Source organism: Hemitrygon akajei, chromosome 9, assembly GCF_048418815.1.
Source record: "Hemitrygon akajei chromosome 9, sHemAka1.3, whole genome shotgun sequence".
Taxonomy (NCBI): domain Eukaryota; kingdom Metazoa; phylum Chordata; class Chondrichthyes; order Myliobatiformes; family Dasyatidae; genus Hemitrygon; species Hemitrygon akajei.
Genome location: NC_133132.1, coordinates 157096938 through 157119665, shown reverse-complemented (window position 1 = coordinate 157119665; position 22728 = coordinate 157096938). Strand labels below are relative to the sequence as shown.

Sequence of the window (22728 nt, the reverse complement as noted above, 5' to 3'; positions counted from 1 at the left end):
TTGTTCATTCATACTGAGAGCATGAGATGTCGAGTCCTTAAAAGTGAGTCCATAGGTTGTGGAGTCATTTTTTTTATTGAGGTGAGTAATGTTATCCCATTGGATCAGGATCCTGATGATCGAAGGGTTCCTGAACCTGGTGGTGTGGGACCTAAGGCACTTCTTTCAAAAATTAAAGATGAAAGATATCTAATTCTTTTAATTCTTTCTTTACCTCTTGCCATTACTACAACCAATGCAAAAATTGTTTTGCTGATTAATGCACAAACAACTGAAAAGTAATTTGCAGTGATTGCACTTGAGTTCAGACTGTCAATAATTTGTTAGGAAAATCCCTGTGCATTTAATCCCTAAAGATGCAGAGATATAAAATGTAAGAAGGTAGACATTTTCAAAAACTGAAATCCCAGTCCAGACCCATGCGCTGTACACTTTATTTTCACACGTTAATGCAAATATCTAATCAGCCAGTCATGTGGCAGAAACTTAATGCATAAAAGCATGGAGGCATGGTCAAGAGGTTCAGTTTTTGTTCAGACCAAACATCAGAATGGGGTAGAAATGTGATCTAAGTGACCTTGACCCTGGAGTGATTATTGCTGCCAGACAGGGGTGGTTTGAATGGCTCAGAGACTGCTGACCTCTTAGGATTTTCATGCACAACAGTCTCTAGGGTTTACAGGAGAATGGTGCAAACAAACAAACAAACTTCCACGGGAAAAAGTGCCTAGAGGAGAATAGCCTGACTGGTTCAAGTTGGCAGGAAGACGGCAACAGAAGAGCATTTCTGAACGTACAACATGTTGGACAATGAAGTTGAGGGTCTCCAAAAGCTGAAAACCACAAACAAACACTCAGTCCAGAGGAGGCACCTAATAAGGTGGCCACTAAATGGATGCTGATTCATCCACTGTGATGTTTGATTCATCCCACAAAGTCTTGAAATGACTAATTTATCCAAGGAATGAAGATCAATAAGGGATAGCTATTAAATATTGGTCTTGTTTGTAATACCTACATCACATGAGTGATTAAATCAATTTGAGCTATGATTGTTCATTCTGCCCCTAAAGCTAAATTATGGTATCTGATAAAACACGTAGTAGCATGTTGGCACGACTTTTGCATCATCCTTGATTTTTATTACTATTTTACATCATTACACAAAATTAAAATTGACCCCTTGGTGTCTAAAACAGGAGTTAAATGATTTCCGGAAAGTAAAATCCTTTATGAGCAAAATATTGGCAGGAAAATATAACTGAAGTCATGGTAGTGTTTATAATCTGTTAGTTTGGACTATGACGATCTTAAAGAGAATCAAAATACACGTACTACATTTGTGGGCTATTTGCACAGTACAACATTTAGTGGAAGTGTTGGTATTTGTGCGGAGCTGGGAAAGAGGCCTAAGCATTCACTCTGGAGTTCTGGCTGAAGGAGTTTGTAAATGTTTCATCTTCCTTTTCATTCACACATTGGATTTTGCTGTGACGCAGGATGGAATGAGGATCGGATGAGCACACTGCTCTTGCTGGTTATTTAACTGTCTTTCATCATTCATGCAAAATCAAAATATTGCAGATGCTGGAAATCAGAAAAGGAAAACATGGGATACAAGTGCTCGGCAGTTCAAGCAGGAATGGTGTCATTTTCAAATCTGACTGGGTCTGATCTACCTTCAAGTTCTTTGTATTTGATATCTATGCTGAAAACCTGTGAATGGTTAATGAATTTAGAGATGAAATTAAAATAGGAAGTATCGCAGGCAGTAAAGAAGGATATTAAGAATTACAGCGGGATCTTAATTAACTGGGTAAATGGGCCCAGGAATGGAAAATGGAGTTTAATTCAGGTTAAGTGCAAGGTTTTGGGAAGTCAGACCCGGGGAGGATTTTCATAGTGCAGAGTAATGGCCCAGGTAGTGTTGTATATCAGAGGGATTTGGGAATACAAACACATAGTTCTCTAAAAGTGGCTTCACAGGTAGAAAGGGTAATGACGATGACTTTTTTGATGTATTGCATACAATGTGCTGGAGGAGCTCAGCAAGCCAGGCAGCATCTATGGATAGGAATAACTGGCAGATGTTTAAGCTGAGATCCTCTAGCATATTGTGTGTATTTCTCTAGATTTCTAGCAACTGCAGTATCTCTTGTGTCTGTGATCTTCTGTCGCCAGCCTTCATCAGTCAGGGCATTGTGAATATGATGCACCACCAATAACCCTCGGAGATGGGAGGTGAACGATAGGCTTTTATTAGCAGCAAAACGGAGCACGGCATCTCTGAGACTGAGGGAGGAGCAGTGCCTCCAATCGCCTTTATACCGGGGTCTGTGGGAGGAGCCACGGGAGCAGTCAGCAGAGGGGCATGTCCAGACAGGTATACATAGTTTACCACATTCACCCCCCCCCCCCCTTTGTTTTAAAAGCGAGTCCCCATGGGGCGAAGTTTCTTACAAGTATATTTACAGGTTAAGTCTAACAGGTGGTCGAGTCTGTCGCTGCGATCTACGTAGCACTGGTGGTGATTGCGCCGGTGACGGTGGTTGTGCTGGCTCCGGCCTGACTTGAGGTGCCAGCCCGTTAGGCGTCAGTAATACCTCATGCATGTGCGAGATGCCCGGTATGGGAGTGTCGTGAGGAGTCTGTGTAGGGCTTGGTGTGCGCAGTGTCTCGTGGGTATATACATTGGTGGGTACGGGGTTCATAGTCACCGTGGAGTGTTTGGGGTAGGGGTTTGGTGCTCCTGCAGGCGCTAGGTCGCGGACGGAGACCGTGTCCTCCCACCCATCAGGTAAGACCACGTAGACATACTGGGGGTTCGCATGAAGTAGGTGAACCCTCTCGACCATCAGGGAGTATTTATTGCTCCTCGCATGTTTCCGGAGCAGCACTGGCCCTGGGGATGTCAGCCAAGCCGGTAGGGTGATCCCAGTGGCAGACTTCCTGGGAAAAGAAAAGAGTCGCTCATGAGGGGTGGCATCGTTGGACTTACATAACAGGGAGCGGATGGAGTGGAGTGCCTCGGGGAGGACTTCCTGCCATCAAGAGTCCGGCAATCCCTTTGACCTAAGGGCTAAGAGTGTGGCCTTCCACACAGTGGCATTCTCCCTCTCCACCTGTCCATTCCCCCGGGGATTATAGCTCATGGTCCTATTAGTAGCAATACCCCTAGCCAGCAGGTACTGGCGCAGCTCGTCACTCATAAACGAGGACCCTCTATCACTGTGGATATAGCAATGATATCCGAACAGAGTGAAAAGCTGGTGCAGGGCTTTTATGACGGACGTGGCAGTGGTATCGGGGCAGGGGATGGCAAAGGGGAACCGCGAATACTATTCGATTATGTTGAGAAAGTAGACATTGCGGTTGGTGGAGGGAAGGGGGCTCTTAAAGTCAAAACTCAGTCACTCAAAGGGGCGGGTGGCCTTGATAAGTTGAGCCTTTTCAGGACATATAACATATATATAACAATCACAGCACGGAAACAGGCCATTTTGGCCCTCCCTAGTTCGTGCCGAACTCTTAATCTCACCTAGTCCCACCTACCCGCACTCAGCCCATAACCCTCCACTCCTTTCCTGTCCATATACCTATCCAATTTTACCTTAAATGACACAACTGAACTGGCCTCTACTACTTCTACAGGAAGCTCATTCCACACAGCTATCACTCTCTGAGTAAAGAAATACCCCCTCATGTTTCCCTTAAACTTTTGCCCCCTAACTCTCAAATCATGTCCTCTCGTTTGAATCTCCCCTACTCTCAATGGAAACAGCCTATTCACGTCAACTCTATCTATCCCTCTCAAAATTTTAAATACCTCGATCAAATCCCCCCTCAACCTTCTACGCTGCACTGAATAGAGACCTAACTTGTTCAACCTTTCTCTGTAACTTAAGTGCTGAAACCCAGGTAACATCCTAGTAAATCATCTCTGTACTCTCTCTAATTTATTGATATCTTTCCTATAATTCAGTGACCAGGACGGTAGAAGTGCGGTTTGCACTCAGTGCAGACTTGGCCGTCCCTGGTCATCGTCCTGATTTCCTCAAGGGAGTAAGGCAGGTTCCGGGCTTTCACGAAATGGTAAAGTCGGGTGACTCCCAGGTGGCAAAGATCTGCATGGAGGGCGTATAGCCGGTCGAGCTGCGCGCTGGCACACGCTCCCTGGGCTAGGGCATCAGGGGGCTCATTGAGCCTTCCAGGCCGGTACAGGATGTCATAGTTGTAGGTGGAGAGTTCTATTCTCCACCTCAAAATTTTATCATTTTTGATTTTGCCCCGCTGTTGGTTGCTAAACATGAAAGCAACAGAGTGCTAGTCGGTCAGCAAGGTGAACCTTTTGCCGGCAAGATAGTGCCTCCAGTGCCTAATAGCTTCCACTATGGCCAGGGCTTCTTTCTCCACCGCGGAGTGCCGAATTTCAGAGCCTTGAAGGGTATGAGAAAAGAATGCTACCGGCCTTCCTGCCTGATTGAGGGTAGGAGCCAGTGCGAAGTCAGAGGCGTCACTCTCTACTTAGAAGGGAATGGTCTCGTCCACCGCATGCATCGTTGCTTTGGCAATGTCCCCTTTAATGTGGCTGAAGGCCGCGCAGGCCTCGGCTGAGAGGGGAAATGTGGTGGACTTGACCGGGGGCAGGCCTTGTCTGCGTAGTGAGGGACACATTGGGCGTAATAGGAAAAGAAGCCCAGGCACCGTTTGAGGGCTCTGAGTGTGGTGGGAAGAGGGAGTTCCAACAGGGGGCGCATACGGTCGGGGTCAGGGCCAATGACCCCGTTCTCCACGACATACCCAAGGATAGCATGTTGGGTGGTTCCGAACACACACTTGTCCCTGTTATAGGTAAGGTTAAGAGCTTTGGCCGCTTGGAAAAATCGTTGGAGGTTGGTGTCGTGATCCTGCCAGTCGTGACCGCAGATGGTGACGTTATCCAGATATGGGAACATGGCCTTCAGTTGGCACTGGTCCACCATCCGGTCCATTTCCCTCTGGAAGACAGAGACACCATTCGTGACACCGAAGGGGACGCGCAGGAAGTGATAGAGCCTGCTGCCCGCCTCGAAGGCGGTGTAGGGGCAGTCCTCCGGGCGGATGGGGAGCTGATGGTAAGCGGATTTCAGATCTATGGTCGAGTACACCTTGTACTGAGCTATCTGATTGACCATATCCGCGATGCGGGGTAGGGGGTACGTGTCAAGCTGCGTGAACCTATTGATGGTCTGGCTATAGTCCACAACCATCCTATTTTTCTGCCCGGTCCAAACAACGACCACCTGGGCCCTCCAAGGACTTGTGCTTGGCTCGATGATCCCCTCCCTGAGCAGCCGCTGCACCTCCGACAATGAAGGCCCTGTCCCCCACGCTGTACCTCCTGCTTTTAGTTGCCACAGGTTTACAGTCGGGGGTCAGGTTGGCGAACAGCGGTGGGGGAGGGATCTTGAGGGTGGAGAGGCTGCAAGTGGTGTCAGTAGCGCGGCTGTTGGCATGGTGCTGGGTGGGATGTGCGGGTCGGTGTGTGTGTGTGATCAGTCGCGGGGTATATGACGAAGTCCCACAAAACCGAGGATTTCTGGCAGTGATTGGTGGGAGGGGCCCATCATACTCCATTGTCACACTTTTCAGGTGGCTCTGGAAGTCGAGCCCCAATAGCACAGGGGCATACAGTGGAGGCATGACCAGTAACGCAAAGTCCCGATATTCTGTGCCCTGCACCACCAATGTCACTACACAACCCCCCCGGATGTCTGTGGAATGCGATCCAGAAGCCATGGTGACCCTCTGGCTTACCGGCTGTGTCACGAGTCCGCAGCATTGCACCGTGTCCGGGTGAATAAAACTCTCAGTGCTGCCCATGTCAAACAGGCAGCTAGTCCTGTGCCCCTCCACCAGGATGTCCATCATTGACCTTGCGAGCTGGTATGGAGCGCTTTGGTCGAGGGTCACGGAGGCCAGAGTTGAATCGCCGTCTTGGTGCCCGGTAAGCACCCGTGGGTCGGAGGCGGGGCGAGGTGGCGCCGACAAAGATGGCCGCCCCCATGCCTCGCACACGGCGGGCAGGCAAAATGGCGGCGACCAAGATGGCGACCCCCATGCCTCGCATGCAGCTCTGCTCGACCCCGCTCGTGGTTTGGACGTACAGGCCTTGGTGAAGTGGCCCTTCTTTCCGCAGCTGGAGCAGGTAGCTTCTTGGGCCGGGCAGCGTTTTCGGGGGTGCTTTTCGAGTCCACAGAAGCAACACTGTGCGGACTTGCGACTGGCAGCAGCCGTGTTCGAATCGTGGCAGGGTCGGTCACATGAATCTCCTCCAGGTATGATTTGAAGCATGCTAGCCAGAGTTCGAAAGCGTCGCCGGCTTCCTGGGATTGTGGGTCGAGATCCAATCTGTCTGGTCGTAAGATGCTCTCCATGTTTTAAAATTGCTGCTAATAAAATTGATGCACCATCAATAACTCTCAGAGACGGGAGGTAAACGATAGGCTTTTATTAGCAGCAAAACGGAGTACGGCATCTCGGAGACTAAGGGAGGAGCAGTGCCTCCAATTGCCTTTATACAGGGGTCTGTGGGAGGAGCCACAGGAGCAGTCAGCAGAGGGGCGTGTCCAGACAGGTATACCACAGAATACAAGTTGGGATGTTATGTTGCAGTTGTACTAGACGTTGGTCAGGCACACTTGGAGTATGGGAAAATGCCATTAAACCGGAAAGAGTACAGAAAAGACCTGTTAGAATATTGCCAAGAATAGAGAGATTGGGTTATAGGGAGAGGTTTGGCAAGCTAAGACGATATTCCATGGAGCATAGGAGATTAAAGTGTGATCTTCTAGAGATATATAAAATGATGTAGTACCCTGGTTAAGATTTCTGCTGCTATGCTGTGAAGTATTTTATTTTAGCAGTTTATGTAAAAGCAGTGTGTCTTGCTGGTAAGAATGTTTTGGTTTCAGCTAAAGATAAGGAGCCATGTTGTCCAACTTAGAAGCGTTCTGTCAACCAATCAGGATTGTGGAATGGTGAGAAGCTCCTATAGAGCCAGGCAGGGAGAGATTCCTGAACGACAGTAGTCTGGTTTGGGGCTTTTTGGTGGGAGGTGCGATGAGAAGAGCATCAGAGAAAATGCCTGAAGCATCCCATCTCTGGAAGGAGGGCTTTGTGTGGCGAAGGATTCTAAGAAAGGAAGTTTTACCTGTGATCGGTAATGAGAGTTCAGTCCTGTGAGTAAAACAATACACCCAGCTACTACCAAAATGAGCTCCAACATTTATGTGTATATTTAGACTGGTTTAACTGTATTGGGCCCTTTTTCTTTTTCAAGTAACTGTTTGATAAGGTTGAAAATTGGTGATTATACTTTCTATATAACATCATGCTGGTGCAAAATCTGTCATTTCTGGGTTACCAATAACTGTTTATGAGCAGTATTTCTGCAGCATTCACTCAAATGGAGGTTCCTTTAATCGGAATGTCCCAATGGTCCTGTTTGGTTCAACCCCAAATCATACCATCCCTAGACATACACTGCTTCTGAAAGGTGGCCTTCTCACCACTGATTCAGATGACTGTTGGCAGAGTTAGTGAACAACTTAAGTTGGTGTACGAGCCCTGGTGAGAGAGTTACAGATAGTCATTTCCCCAGGGTTGTGTAATTATAGTACATAGAATAATAATACGAGACTGAGGGGCAACCTTTTCACACAAAGAGTAGTACTTATGTATATGGAACAAGGTATTAGGGAAGAAGGCTGAGGCAGGTACAAGAAGAAAAGCGGGAAGACAATTGGATGGTTACATTGATAGAAAATGTTTAGAGGAATATGGGTCAAACACTGACAAATAGAACTAATTTAGAATGGTCAGCATGGATGAGTTGGGCTGCAGGGTCTGTTTCTGTGCTCTGTGACTCGAGAACTATCTACTTTTATTCTTATTTTATTTCCACAAGAATTAGCCACATCAGAGTAGATTTGGAATCATGCATACATTACCAAAAAAAAAGGCAATTTTCCTTTGTTAAAGAGTGTTGGTGGATCAGTTATTGTTTCAGATTTTAAATTTTAGGTTTAAGCTAAAAGTCTCAGATTCGTAGATTCAGATGTTAAAGCAATAAAGTAGCCGTTAAGTGTATCTTCATTGTCTTCTGCTTCTGGAGCCTATCTACTGCAAGGCTCAATGTGTGGTGCTCTTCTGTATGCTGATGTAACACGCACGGTGATTTGAGTTACTATCACCTTCCTGTCTGCTTGCACCAATCTGACTAACCTCTACTGACCAGTATCATTAACAAGGCTTTTTTATGCACAGAACTGCCACTCACTGGATGTGTTTTGCTTTCCACTCCATTCTCTGTAAACTCTATACACTGCTGTGCGTGAAAATCCCAGGAGATCAGCACTTTCTGCGATACTCACCCTACCTGGTACCAACAATCATTCCACAGTCAAAGTAATTTAGATCCCTTTTTTTTCCCCCGTTCTGATGTCTGGTCTGAATAACAACTGAATCTCTTGACTATGTGTGCAAGCTTTATTCATTGAGTTCCTGTCACATGATTGGCTGATTAGATATTTGCAAAAGCAGGTGCACAGTGTGCCTAATAAAATGGCCATGGAGTGTATATATTACCATATATATTCTCATTTAAGTTGTTGGTTGCTCTGAAAAACCAATTGGTGTCTAGATGTTAAAGGATTTTTTTCTGATATTCTGAACTGTTAATAAATAATAATCATAATTATGCTTATCCCCAAAAATAGAAAAACCAAATAGTTATCTTACTTCAATCGCAAGATTGAAATGTTTGCTGTCCATTTCAAAGGTCCCAAATACAATTAATTGTGTCTCCACTTTCAGATATACCCTTATAGATATTTTGCGTTCTATACTGCTGTCATTGGAAGCAATGATTGAAGACCCGGAACTTCAAGTGAATGGATTTATTTTGATAATAGACTGGAGCAACTTTACTTTCAAGCAAGCCTCCAAATTAACACCAAGTATGCTCCGATTAGCCATTGAAGGATTACAGGTAAAACTGTTTTCTTTTTATAATGGTAGCAATTGATGTGACTGCAAATTGTACAAAATATTGCACTGTCCAATGTTATAATTTGTTTTTGATGTGATAATTAAATTTCAAGAACAAAATACTTTAAATGTTTAATTGAATTATCCCCAGGAAAAGCATCTGGTACTTAGTACAAGCAAAAAACTGCAGAACAAAATGAAACAGATTAAAATGGTTTTCATTTCTGGGATAACTATTCTGTAGCTCTCGTACAGCACTCTTTAGTCTTCCTTCAGTTTTTATTATCCAGGTTATCTTTATTAATATTGGTTTCTGGTAAATTAATTCAACACAGTGTCTATGATGGATAATTTTAGAAGAAGACATTGAACAACGTCTAGGGAGAAGGAATCATATCACATTGCTTCAATGATATATGGGCAGCATCATGGTATCAGTTGGCTAGATGCGAGGTGGAGACTGGAGGGTTAAAAATATAGTTTCAAGAGGTAAGTAAGTATTCATATATTAAGTAGTTAAATAAGTAGTACAAAAATAGAATAACATTGTAAGTAAGGTAGTATTCATGGGTTCAACGTCCATTCAGAAATCGGATGGCAGAAGAGAAGAAGATGTTCCTGAATCATAGAGTGGCTTCAAGCTACTGTACCCCCTTCCTTTTGGTAGCAATGAGAACAAGGCCTGGGTGATTGTAGGCTTTAATGACAGATATCACCTTTTTCTGAGGCAACAATCCTTGAAGATGTCCTGGATACTATGGAGGCTAGTTCCCATGATGGAACTGATTAAGTTTACAACTCTCTGGAGCTTAGTTCAATTCTGTGCTGTAGTTCCCTCCACACCAGATGGTGATGCAACCAGTTAGAATGTTCTCCACGGTACATCTGGAGAAACTTGTGAGTGTTTTTGGTGACATATCAAATCTCCTCAAACTCCGAATGAAATATAGTTGCTGTAATGCCTTCTTTGTTATTAGGAAGAATCTACTGTATTTCCTCTGACAGCAGTCGATAATGAGTGGTATAAATTTAAGTTAATTCATAGTATTAGAACCAAAGTTCTAATGCAAAGTAAATTATTATTAAAGTACATTTATATCACCATATACTACTCAGATGTTCATTTTATTGCATTGTGAAGAAATGCAACAGAATTGATAAAAAAAACTACACACAACAACTGACAAACAAAAATGTGCAAAAGAAAATGAACTGTGTAAATACAGCCCCCTCCCCACAGAAAAAATACCGAGAACACAAGTTGTTCAGTCCTTGAAAGTGAGTCCATAGATTGTGGAATCAGTTCACTGTTGAGATGAGTGAAAATATCCATGTTGGTTTAAGAGCTTGGTGGTTGATGTTCCTGAACTTGGTAGTGTGAGATCTAAGGTTTCTGTACCTCCTTCCTGTTGCCTGTGGTGAGAAGAGAGCAGGGCCGGGATGGTGGAGGACTTTCATGAGGGATGCTGCTTTCTTGTGGAATTGTTCCTTGTGGATGTGCTCAATTAGTGTTGCCAAGGTAAATCTTCTTTCACTCAAATTATACTGAAGATGTAAGTCGTCCTTCCTTGAGGTATAGTGGAGTTTGCTATCGCATTTAAATGTACTTGGGTGAGCACTTGAAGGTCCATATGACCATCTGTAGGCTGAGAGCTGAACAGGGGAAATGGTGTGGGATAGACACAACGGACTGAATGGCCTTTTTACGTCAACAAATTCTGTGATGATTCTGTTTTTAACTGGTATAAAACTTGCGTAACAAAATAGAATTGTTAATAATCATCTTTCGACACAATTCTGCAAATGGTGAGACAAACAATGGTGCAGAGGAGATTTACAAGGATGTTGCCTGGGTTGGGGAGCATGCCTTAGGAGAATAGGTTGAGTGAACTCGGCTTTTCTCGTTGGAGCGACAGAGGATGAGAGGTGACCTGATAGAGGTGTATAAGATGATGAGAGGCATTGATCATGTGGCTAGACAAAGGCTTTTTCCCAGGCTAGCACGAGAGGGTATAGTTTTTAGGTGCTTGGAAGTAGGTACAGAGGAGATGTCGGGTAAGTTTTTTATGCAGAGAGTGGTGAGTGTGTGGAATGGGCTGCCGGCAGCGGTGGTGGAGGCAGAAACGATAGGGTCTTTTAAGAGACTCCTGGATAGGTATATGGAGGTTAGAAAAATAGAGGGCTATGGGTAAGCCTGGTCAGTTTTAAGGTAAGGACATGTTCGGCACAGCTTTGTGGGCCGAAGGGCCTGTATTGTGCAGTAGGTTTTCTATGTTTCTATGTTTCTAAACAACTTTTAAGTATAATTTATTTGCTAGCAATTGTACTTTCAATAATACAGCAGTATTTTTATGAAAAACAGGACAATTGCCTATTTTCATTTTGATTCAAGACGTAGGAATGGGGGTATCTTCTTAAAATGTTTTAAGAAAGCGATTTCATTGGTAATAATGATGGAAGAAGATAGTTGATACTGTTGAATCTTTAATGCTTCACAATCAGCGAATGAGCCACTTAACCTATGCAAATGTCACACAGTACATGGAAGTGACTGTAGATCGTATAATGATTATCAAGAATATCTGAATGTCCAGTCCCTTGTTGTTCTGATGAAAGTATTTACAAGTGCTTAACCCAGGGATAGGGAGACTGTGCTGAAAATTTATCAAAAGACGCTGTAAATGCTGAAAACACTGAACACATCAGTCAACAGCAGTGAAAAAAGAAACAGAGCAATAAAGGGCCCCTGGCCTGAGACGTTAACTCTGTTTCTCTTCCCCAGCTGCTGTCAGACATGCTAAGTGCCTCTGCTACTAACTCTGAGACAGGAAGTGTGTGAGAAAGAGGTTGCATATGTGCACAAGCAATTCTGTGGGTGTGGTTAGGTAATATCCTCACTGAAATCTATTGAATGATGATAGGCCTCAATAGAGTGGATGTGGAGGGGATGTTTCCTATGGTGTGGGAGTCTAAGACCAGAAGATACAGCCTCAGAATAGAAGGACGTCGACTTAGAATGGAGATGAGGAGGGATTTCCTTAGCCAGAGAGAGGTGAATTTGTGGAATTCATTGCCACAGGAGGCTATGGAGGCCAAGTTGTTACGTTTTGCATTTTATAAGCATTAAACCAATTCAAAGAAACTCATGGGAATCAAAAAATATGGATGTAGTTTGACTTAACATGAAGCAAGGTGCGCACATATCATGTGGTAGTGTGATGACATATGCAATTCATGTATTTATACATATAACCAGGAATGAGTTATTTGAATGAACAAAAATGCTTAATCAACCAAGATTACTCAAACGTTATTGAAATATCAAATACATAACACGTTATTGGATATACTTAATGCAGAGATTGATAGATTCTTGATTAGTCAGGGCATGAAGGGATATGGGGAAATGGCAGGAGATTGGGGCTGAGAGGGAAATGGATCAGCCATGATGAAATGGTGGAACAGATTTGATGGGCCAAATGGCCTCATTCTGCTCCTATATCATATGGTTTTATGGTCTTATATCTGTAGTCAATGGTGGTGGTACTGTGGAGGAAATACTTCTGCTCCTTCTAGCTTGCAAGCAGTTCTCAATGGAGAGTGCTACTCCATTTTCAGTTAAATTCTTGCGGTCTAGAAGGTATTGGAAATAATCCTTGTGGGTGTTGAAAGTAAAGTTTTACTTAATATGGAGGCACAACTATTTCAGTGTCCCATCTACCTCCTGAGAGGAATTTACTCATCCACTGCCCAACACTCCATCCTCAAATCCATCTGAGTTGAAGCCAAAAGTGTGCAGTGTGGAGCAGATTGCAGTTAGAATCTATTTTTACGTAACTATAGAAAATCTAAAATTTTGCGAAATGTACAATTTGTGGGAGTTGCATATAGTGAAAGCTAGATTAGCACCATGACACACATCACAATTCACTTCATTTTTACTTCAGTTATATAATGAATAGTCAATCCATTGATGGTGATTTCAATTTCCAGCTGTCTGAATGGACAGTTATTTCATCCAAGAAGCTTCTATTAGGATGATCATTTATGGATTAGAACATTACCCTGATTTAACATGAACTCCAGTGGGCTGGGTTTTTGTACTGACTGTGCGGCCTTGCGCTTTGCTATCTCCAGGAGTGGCCTGGAAGTCATGTACCCTCAGGCCTGGAAGTTGAAAGTCAGGTAGTGGCCACATGGTCAACCTGTTTCCTCGCCGATTTCACCGACTGAAGCGTCATGAGAGACTGAAACATCAAAACAACAGGCAGTGCATTTACTTAACTCCAGCTGCTGTTAGAGGAAGACCCCAGTACTCAAGTGATTCACTCTCTCCCCCTCTCCCTCTCTCTCTCTCCCTCTCCTTCTCACTCCTTGTCTCTCCCTCTTTCTCTCTCTCTCTCTTTCTTTCTCTTTCACTCCCTCTCTCCCGCCCTCTCTCCATCTCTTTCTCTCTCTCTCTCTCTCTTTCTCTCTTCTTCATTGGAGAGTGAGAGCCTGCCGGTCCATGAGATGGAGGGCTTGGAGGAGCAATGCGGAAGACTGTAACATCAGAGCAGCGAATTGCTGGTCTCCGCTCTTGTTGTTGCAGGTAGCAACTTCTCCCTCCCTCACTGGGAAAGAGAGCCTGACTCTGAGATACTGAAGTGCTGATTTATGATCTGTCGTTTGATGGTCTCTGGATCAAGGACCATTTTGGGATCTCCTGCTGTTGCTTGCATGGTGGGGTGTTTGGGAAGGTTGGTGCTTCTGCTAGCATGGGCGGCGAGGGGCAATATTCTTGCTGTTGCTTGTGCAAAGGGAGTGGGAACTTTGGGGTTTTTTGTTTCTATCATTCATTCTATGTGGGTTTCTTTGTTATGGATATCTGTGAATAGGATGAATTTCAGGTTATATACTGTGTACATAATCTGATATTAAATGAACCTTTGAACCTTTATATGCCTATGTTAATAAAGACCAGATGATCTTGAAAGAGTGCAGAGAAATTTTACAAGGATGTTGCCAAGACTTGAGGATCTGAGTTAGAGGGGAAGATTGCATAGGTTAGAAATTTATTTCCAAGAGTGTAGGAGAATGAGGGGATATTTGATAGAGGTGTAAAAAATAATGAGTATTATAGATAGGGGAAAGTGCAAGCAGGCTTTTTCCACGGAAGCTGGGCGAGAGTAGAATTAGAGGCCATTTAAGGGTGAAGGGTAATATTTTTAAAGGGAACATGAGGGGGAACTTCTTCATTCAGAGAGGTGGAAACGAGCTGTCAGCGTAAGTGGTGGATGCAAGTTTGATTTCAAAATTTAAGAAAAATTTGGTTAAGTACATGGCTGGGAGGGGTATGGGGGCTAAGATCCAGGTGCAGGTCAATGGGACTAGAAAGATTAATAGTCTGGCATGGAGTAGATGGGCCAAAAGGCCTGTTTCTGTCTGATAGTGTTCTATAACTCTACAATGCAAGCTCTGTAATGGTGAATTTTGATAGTGAATAGTTGAGGAGACACTTTGGAGAAAACGTGAGACTTTTACAGGCCCAAATCTTCCTGTATATGCAAAACATTTTACTTTGGAAGGTGTTACACCTGGAGAGTTGATGATAGCGATTCTGAAGAACCCACAGAAGTGAAATAGTTTCTTTGAAAGCAGTGGTACTATGACAAATCAATGAAAAGGAAATCTAGCAAAGTGGGAAGTTCTTCACTTTTGTTTCAATATTATCGCCTATCCAATGGTTGAGTGTGAATTCATCCATGGAGATATTAATTCATTGGAAGAATGTTTGTGTGAATTCATTACCATGCTCACTCATGCACCTTTGCCCCATCGTTACTGAGTCTATTGCTGTAAACAGTGCTTTCAGAATGGAGGAACACTTTTACCCATGTGTATCAATGACCCTTCTTATGCATTCAGTGTAGTTCAGCAATGGTCATTGTATCATTTATTGGTAATTTTATTCCTTAATTCTATTCATTACTAGAGTGATGCATAATGGAAAAATATAATACATTGGTTGTGGATTTTGGCTATAATTCAATAAATTGTAGTTCATCTTACTGTAGCACCAAATCTGGATTCCTTTCTGAAATAACCTTTCAACCTCCTTCACCTCAAAAATATCTAAACACTGTTTCCATTTTCATTTGAGGGAGAGAGTTATAAAGACTCACAATCATTGACAGCGGTAAAAAAAAAAGCTTCATCTATCTTTATCTGGATACAACCTTGTGTAAGTAGTCCACTATCACATCCAGTTTCCTCAATCTCAGACTCTGCAGCCTCCCACCATTTAGATAATATGTTTAGTTTTTTCTTTCTCCCTCTAAAATGGACTGTTTCACATTCCCCACTTGGCCAAATCTTTGCCGATACACCTTGACTATCCAGGACCCTTTGTGGTCTGCTAATGTTCTCCTCACCTTTATTTTCCTACTCGCCATCATGTCATCAGCAAATCTGCAACCATCTTTGCTACCTCCATCCAAGCCAGTTATATGAAGGGTAAGAAGTTGAGGCCCCAGTACCAAACCTTCTGGCATGCAAAAGCAAAGCATTCATGAATCATTATTTGGTCCTCTTTGGATATTGAGCATTGCCAGAATATTAGAAAATTGCTCAAATTAATCCACTGTTCATAAAAATGAACTGGAAGAAAGTTTCTGGAAAGGTATTAATTTTTTTTTGTTGAGGAGAAGTTGCTGAGAGCAATAATTTTGGAGAAAATGGAGTGTTACATGGAATAACAAAAGAAATGCAGCCTGGATCTGTAAAAGGCAAATTATGCTCATCTCATTTTTGTTGATGCAACAAAATGGTTGATTGGGAATAGAGTTAGTTGATGGTGAAACATTTTCATTCCAGAGAAAAATTGAAGTTAATGGAATAAACAATAGTGGAAACAATTTGAAATTAGGTGAGATAATTGTAGATGTTTTCATTTTAGAGGAAGATGTAAATGGGTTTGACACTAAAGATATTGCTCCTTAGGTGTGCAAAGCACAATTTCATATTTAGAAACACAGAAATATAGAAACCCTACAGCACAATGCAGGTCCCTCAGCCCACAAAGTTGTGCGGAACATGTCTCTACCTTAGAAATTACTAGTCTTACCTATAGCCCTCAATTTTACTAAGCTCCATGTACCTATCCAAAAGTCTCTTAAAAGACCCTATCGTATCCGCCTCCATCACCGTTGCCAGCAGCCCATTCCACGCACTTACCACTCTCTGAATAAAAAACTTACTGTAGGTCACAACTAATGTGTGTCTTCTAAGTTCTTTCAAAGTTCAAAGGTTCAATGTATTATCAAAATACTTTTATGTCACCATATACATTAATAATGTATATGGTGAGATTAATAAAAATAGGCATCTATTAGTCTCGTGACACCATGGATTTATACCTTGTAAAGTTTCCAGGGTGCAGGCCTGGGCGGGGTTGTATGGAAGACCAGCAGTTGCCCATGCTGCCAGTCTCCCCTCTCCATGCCACCGATGTTGTCCAAGTGAAGGGCAAGGGCCGATACAGCTTGGCACCAGTGTTGTCGCAGAGCAATGTGTGGTTAAGTGCCTTGCTTGAGGACACAACACGCTGCCTTAGGTGAGGCTCGAACTAGCGACTTTCAGATCACTAGACCAGTGCCTTAATGACTTGGCCATGCATCAACCCTGAGATGAGCAAACTTGAAAATACCATTGGAGCTGTGCTTAGCCACACAGTCATAGGTGTAAAGTGAATGGAGCAGAGGGGGTTGGTGGAGGGAAGTGCTGAGCACACAGCCCTCTGGTGCGCCTGTGTTGTTGGAGACCATGGAGATTTTGTTACCAATCCGAACTGGCTGGGGTCTACAAGCAAGGAAACCCAGTTTCCAATTGTGCAAGAAGGTATTGAGGCCAAAGTCTTGGTGCTTATTGATTAGTTTTGAGGGGATGATGGTATTGAGTGCTGAGCTGTAGTCAATTAAGAGCATCCTGCTGTCTACATCTTTGCTCTCCAGATGTTCCAGTGAAGAGCCAATGAGATGGCATCTGCTATGAACCTGTTGCTCCTAGCAAACTGGAGCAGGTCCATGTCTCTTCTCAGGCAGGAGCTGATATGGTTTATCACCAACCATTCAGAATGCCATTTCAAAGTATATATGCAAAAAGGTAGGTCTGGTCTGTGGGATAAGATTCTACATCGGAGAAAAAACCATTTTGATGGTATCAGAAATGATATAGCAAATGTGGACTGACACAGGCTGCTTTCTGACAAAGGTGTACTTGATAAGTGGGAGGCCTTCAAAAGTGAAATTTTGAAGGACCAAAGCTTGTATGTGCCTGTCAGAATAAAAGATATAGGTAACAGGTGCAGGGAACCTTGTGTTTCAAGAGTTAGTGAGGCTCTGGTTAAAAATGAAAAAGGAGGTGTCTAGCAGATACATATTGGCAAGTAGGAATAAATGAAGTGCTTTTGGAATATAAGAAATTCAAAAGAACACTAAAGAAAGAAATCAGAAGAGCTAAAAGAAATTTTGATGTTGCCCTAGCAGACAAGGTGAAGGGGAATTCTTAGGGTTTCTACATGATATGTTAAGAGCAAAAGGATTGCAAGGGACAAAATTGGACCTCTGTAAAATCAGATTGGTAATCCATGTGTGGAGCCAAAAAAGATGGAGGAGATCTTACTTTTTTTTTGCATCATTATTTACTAAGGAAAGGGACACAGAGTCTATAGAAGTGAGGCAAAGTGGCAGTAACTTCATGGACCCTATATAAATTACAGAGCAGGAAGTGTTCCCTGTTCTGGGACAAATCAGGGTGGATAAATCCCCAGGGTTGGGTCCGACAAGGTGATTCTTTGAAGCCTACGGTAGGCAAGTGCAGAAACTGGCAGGGCTGAGATATTTAAATCATCCTTAGCAACAATAGAAGTACCAGAGGATTGGAGGATAGCCAGTTTTCTTCTGCTGCTTAAGAAAGGCTCTAAACATAAACCAGGAATTGTAGGCGGCAGAATCTGACATCAGTAGTGGGAAAGTTATTGGAAGGTATTCTAAGGAACTGGATATACAAGTATTTGGATAGACATGGACTGATTAAGGATAGTCAGCATGGCTTCTTGCATGGTAGGTGATGTCTAACCAATCTTTTAGACTTTATTCCTTAGAACGTAGAATATTGAGAGGATATTTGATAGAGGTATACAAAATTATGAGGGGTATAGATGTAGTAAATGTAAGCAGGCTTTTTCCACAGAGTTGGATGGGACTATAACCAGAGGTCATGGGTTAAGGCTGAAAGGTGAAAAGTTTAAGGGGAATATGAGGGGATAAATTGCATGCAATGAGCTGCCAGCACAAGTGGTGCATGCGAGCTAGATTTCAAAGTTTAAGTAAATTTTGGATAGATACATGGATGGTGGAGGTATGGAGGACTATGATCTCAGTGTAGCTTCATGGCAGTAGGCAGTTTTCATAGTTTCAGCATGGACTAGATGGGCCAAAGGGCCGCACTTTTCTATGACTGTATGACCAACCTCTTCAAATGCTCATCATTGAGGAAATAAGTACAACTGGGTGATAGACATTGAGTTAGATCAACAGACTCTTCTTGGGCACCAGTATATTGAAGTCTGTTTGAAGCAGCTGGGTACCACATACTAATGAAGAAAGAGATTGAAGATCTCAGTGAACACACTACCCAGTTGGTCAGCATAGGTCTTCAGTACATAGCCAGGTACCCCATTCCTGTCCATGGATGCACCTTCCTGAAGGCGGCCCACATGTCAGCTTCAGATACTGAGATCAAAGGATCATCAGGAGATGTGGAGGTTCACGAAGGTTCCTCCATGTTCTGATGGTCAAAGTGAGCATAGGAGGCATTGAGCTCATCTGGAAGTGAAGCCTTGCAATCTCCCATGTTGCTTGATTTAACTTTGTAGGAGGTGATAGCATTCAAGCCCTGTCAAGCATCTTGATTCAAGCTTGATTCAAGCTTTCTCTGGAACTTACACTTCGCCCATAAAATAGCATTCTGGAGATCATATCTGCACCTCTTGTAGTGTTCTTGGTCTCTAGACCAGTGCCGATCTGGCCCTCAGAAGGTTTATCCAAGGCTTCTGATTAGGGAAGACTGAATGATTCAGAGGATCTAGAAAGTATTTAATATGGAAGTCTGGGCAATCCCTGGACAATGGCTATACTTCACTGAAACATAATACAAGTAATTCAAGGTCCTTCTTGATATTTTGAATAATTTGTGACGGATGTGGGTTGTATGTATTTTTCTAGTCAGGGAACATTGACGCCATTAGCTCTGCTATTTGACAACAAGACCTCATCATTATTTTTTGCTGCCATTTCTCACCTGATCACTGGCCAGTCTGAAGTATAAACAGAAAACTCTGGGCCTCTCAGCAGCTAAGGGAGTGAATGTGGATCACAACCCTTCACTAGAACAGGGAAAAGAAAGAGCCAGGCTTGTTCTGGACTGCAAACATGGGGAACGGGTGGCTAGGAGAAAGTGGACATCAGTGACAGGGTGAGGCCAGAGCTGCGAGGGAATAAATTAAGAAGATGCTCAATTATTGGGTAAATAGGGGCTGTCAGAGGATAATAACAGAATTGATGGCTTTGTGGCCAAGTTTGTGGTTGATACAAAGATGGGTGGAGGGCTACATAGTGTTGAGGAAGCAGGAAGACTACAGAAGGACTCAGACAATTTAGGAGAATGGGCAAAATTCTGAGATGGAATATAGTGTATCAAATCATATGGTCATGCACTTTGGTAGAAGGAATAAAGGCATAGACTATTTTCTAAATGGACACAATTTTAAAAATATCAAAGCTGCAAAGGGACTTGAGAGTCCCCGTGCAGGATTCCCTGAAAGTTAACTTGCCTGTTGAGTCGGTGGCTAGAATATAAAGCAAAGATGTAGTGCTGAGGCTTTATAAGGAATTGGTGAGACCACACTTGGAGTATTGTGAACAGTTTTGGGATCCTATCTAAGAAAGGATGTTTTGATGTTGAAGAGGATCCTGAGGAGGTTCACAAGAGTGATTCAAAGAATGTAAGGGTTACCGTATCAGGAGTGTTTTGTGGCTCTGGGCCTGTACTCAATGGAATTTAGTAGAATGAGGGAGGAATCTCATTGAAACCTACCCAATATTGAAAGGCCTATTTAGAATTGATGTGGAGAGGATGTTTCTTTGTGTGGCAGAGTCTAGTAACAGAGGGCACAGCATTGGAATAGAGATACATCCCTTTAGAACACAGATGAGAAGAAATTCCTTTAGCAAGAGGGGGGTGGATTTTTGGAATTTATTACCATAGCTGGCTGTAGAAGCCAAATTATTGGGTATACTTCAAGAGCTTTATAGGTTTTTGATTAGTCAGGGCACCACAGGTCATGGATGAGAGGACAGGAAAATGGAATTGATGGGATAATAATTCAGGAGAGAGGGAGAGTGAGAGGGAGAGGGAGAGGGAGAGGGAGAGGGAGAGGGAGAGGGAGAGAGAGAGAGAGAGAGAGAGAGAGAGAGAGAGAGAGAGAGAGAGAGAGAGAGAGAGAGAGAGAGAGAGAGAGAGAGAGAGAGAGAGAGAGAGAGAGAGAGAGAGAGAGAGAGAGAGAGAGAGAGAGAGAGAGAGAGAGAGAGAGAATCAATAACACAAGATGGATGACTTAAAGACAAAAAGCCAAAATGGCCAGAGAATGTAATTTTCCAGAAGCTGTTGTATTTGACTTTGAGTGTAGAAGGATTCAACATTCTATTCAGAACATAGAACATAGGACAGTACAGGCCAGCAATGTTTAGTCAGCACTTTAAACTACACTAAGGTCATTCTAACCCTTCTCTCCACATAGCCCTCCTTTTCCTTTCATTCATGTGTCTAAGTGTTTCTTAAATCTCCCTAAAGTAGCTACTTCCACCATCACCCCCGGCAACACTCTCCATGCACCTACCAGTCTCAGTATAAAAACCCTGCCTCTGACATTCCTTCTTTGCTTTCCTCCCAGTCACCTTATAGTTATGCCTCCTTGTATTAAACATTTCTGGCCTGGGAAAAGGTCTCTGACTGTCCACTCAATCTCTCCCTCTTATCATCTTGCACTGTTCATCAATCTTGCATTTGTCCTAATGCTGTCACAGATCTGAAGGGATGGTCGACCATTCTTCTGTCTCCACACATGCTGCTTGATCTGCTGAGTTCGTCCAACAGTTTGCTTTATCTCCAGCATCTTCTGTCTCTAGTGTCTCCACAGGCATCGACAGTCCTGTTGTCTATTGGAAGTTTGGGAATGTGGAGTAAAATCAATCCATCCTAAATCACTCATATTAATGTGTTGTGTTAGTGGTGACATGGTAATTGGAAGATTGAGCAGCTAATATTGGCAGTTCAGATGTCAATGGTTTTCTCGAGGAGGAGAACTGCTGCTCTTCTTGGACCACAAGAGGCCTTTGGAAGAAAAATAAACTCTGTCTTCTCTCCAGGGGGAATTTCCTGCACCCCTCTCTCCAAGTCACCCAGGAGATTCAGGCAGTGATTGCAAAGTTGAAACCTGGATTGGGAGCCCTTTAATTCCATCTGATTATACAATGTTCCTTACTCCAGCGAAAAGAGGCAGTTTCTCTTCCCTTTCCTGTTATTAAAGTTGTATGATATTAGTAAGGTATTTGGAGAAAAACTGGCCAGATGTTGAGGAGAAAAAAGACGTAAGTTCCCTTGCCCATTCGTTTCTACCCACTAATCACTCTCCCAGCACTTATCTTTGCAAGTGGGCAAAGTACTACTCCTGCTCATTCACCTCCTCCCTCAACTCCATTCAAGGCGCCAAACAGTCCGTCCAGGTGAGGCAACATTTCACCTGTGAATCTGCTGGATTTGTCTACTTTTGGGGGCAAGGTCAGCATTTCTTGCCCATTTATAATTGCTCTGGAACTGAGACGGTTGGTGCACCAGTATGTTAGTCAGGTCCCAAAGTAGCTGCTTCCACTTACTTCCTCATGTTTAAGTCATTAATCCTTGGAGTGCACAGTACTGTACAAAAGTCTTGGCGACTCTAGATATTTTGTATGGTTTCAGATGGTATGGCCGCCACAGAACCCTGGTCTTAATGTTGCCAAGACTGTCTGGAATTATCTGGAGAGACAGAAGCAAGTGAGACAGCTGAAGACTGTGACAAATTCTCCAAGATCCTACCAGCTGATTTTCTTATAAAGGTGCACGACAGTGTACCAAAGACAATTGATGCAGTTTTAAAGGCAAAGGGTGATCACACCAAACATTGATTTGATTTAGTACTTTACTGCTCTTTATATTAAACTTTTTTATATTTAGAAACTTAATTTCAATATTTTTGAAAGCATCTTCACTATACAGAATTTTTTTATGTGTGCCTAAGACTTTTGCATAATACTGTAGGCGAGTGAGGGACGAAGTTACATAAATATTTAAATGATGAGAGGCAGGAATAAGGTAGATGGTAGCAGGCTTTTCCCCAAGGTAGGCTATTCCAAACTAGGAGGCATAGATTTAGGATGAGGGTGGAAATATTTCAAAGGGCATGCAAAAGATGGTGAGAAAATAGAATGAGCTGCTGGGGGAAGTGGTTGAGGCAGGTATAATATGATCATTTAAGGGGCATTTGGATAGGTACACGGAGGGGAAGGGCCTGGAGAGGTTTGGACCACACGCAAGAAATTGGGGTTAGCTGGGTGGATC

At 43.2% G+C, this 22728-nt stretch overlaps 1 protein-coding gene across 1 annotated transcript in view; it reads left to right on the top strand.

Moving 5' to 3' along the window:
* Positions 1–22728, top strand: part of clvs2 (clavesin 2) — a 126005-nt gene that overhangs the window by 23072 nt on the left and 80205 nt on the right. Inside the window, exon 2 of the mRNA XM_073057369.1 lies at positions 8857–9031. Coding sequence (XP_072913470.1) covers positions 8857–9031 — 175 coding nt within the window. The remainder of the gene's footprint in view (positions 1–8856; positions 9032–22728) is intronic.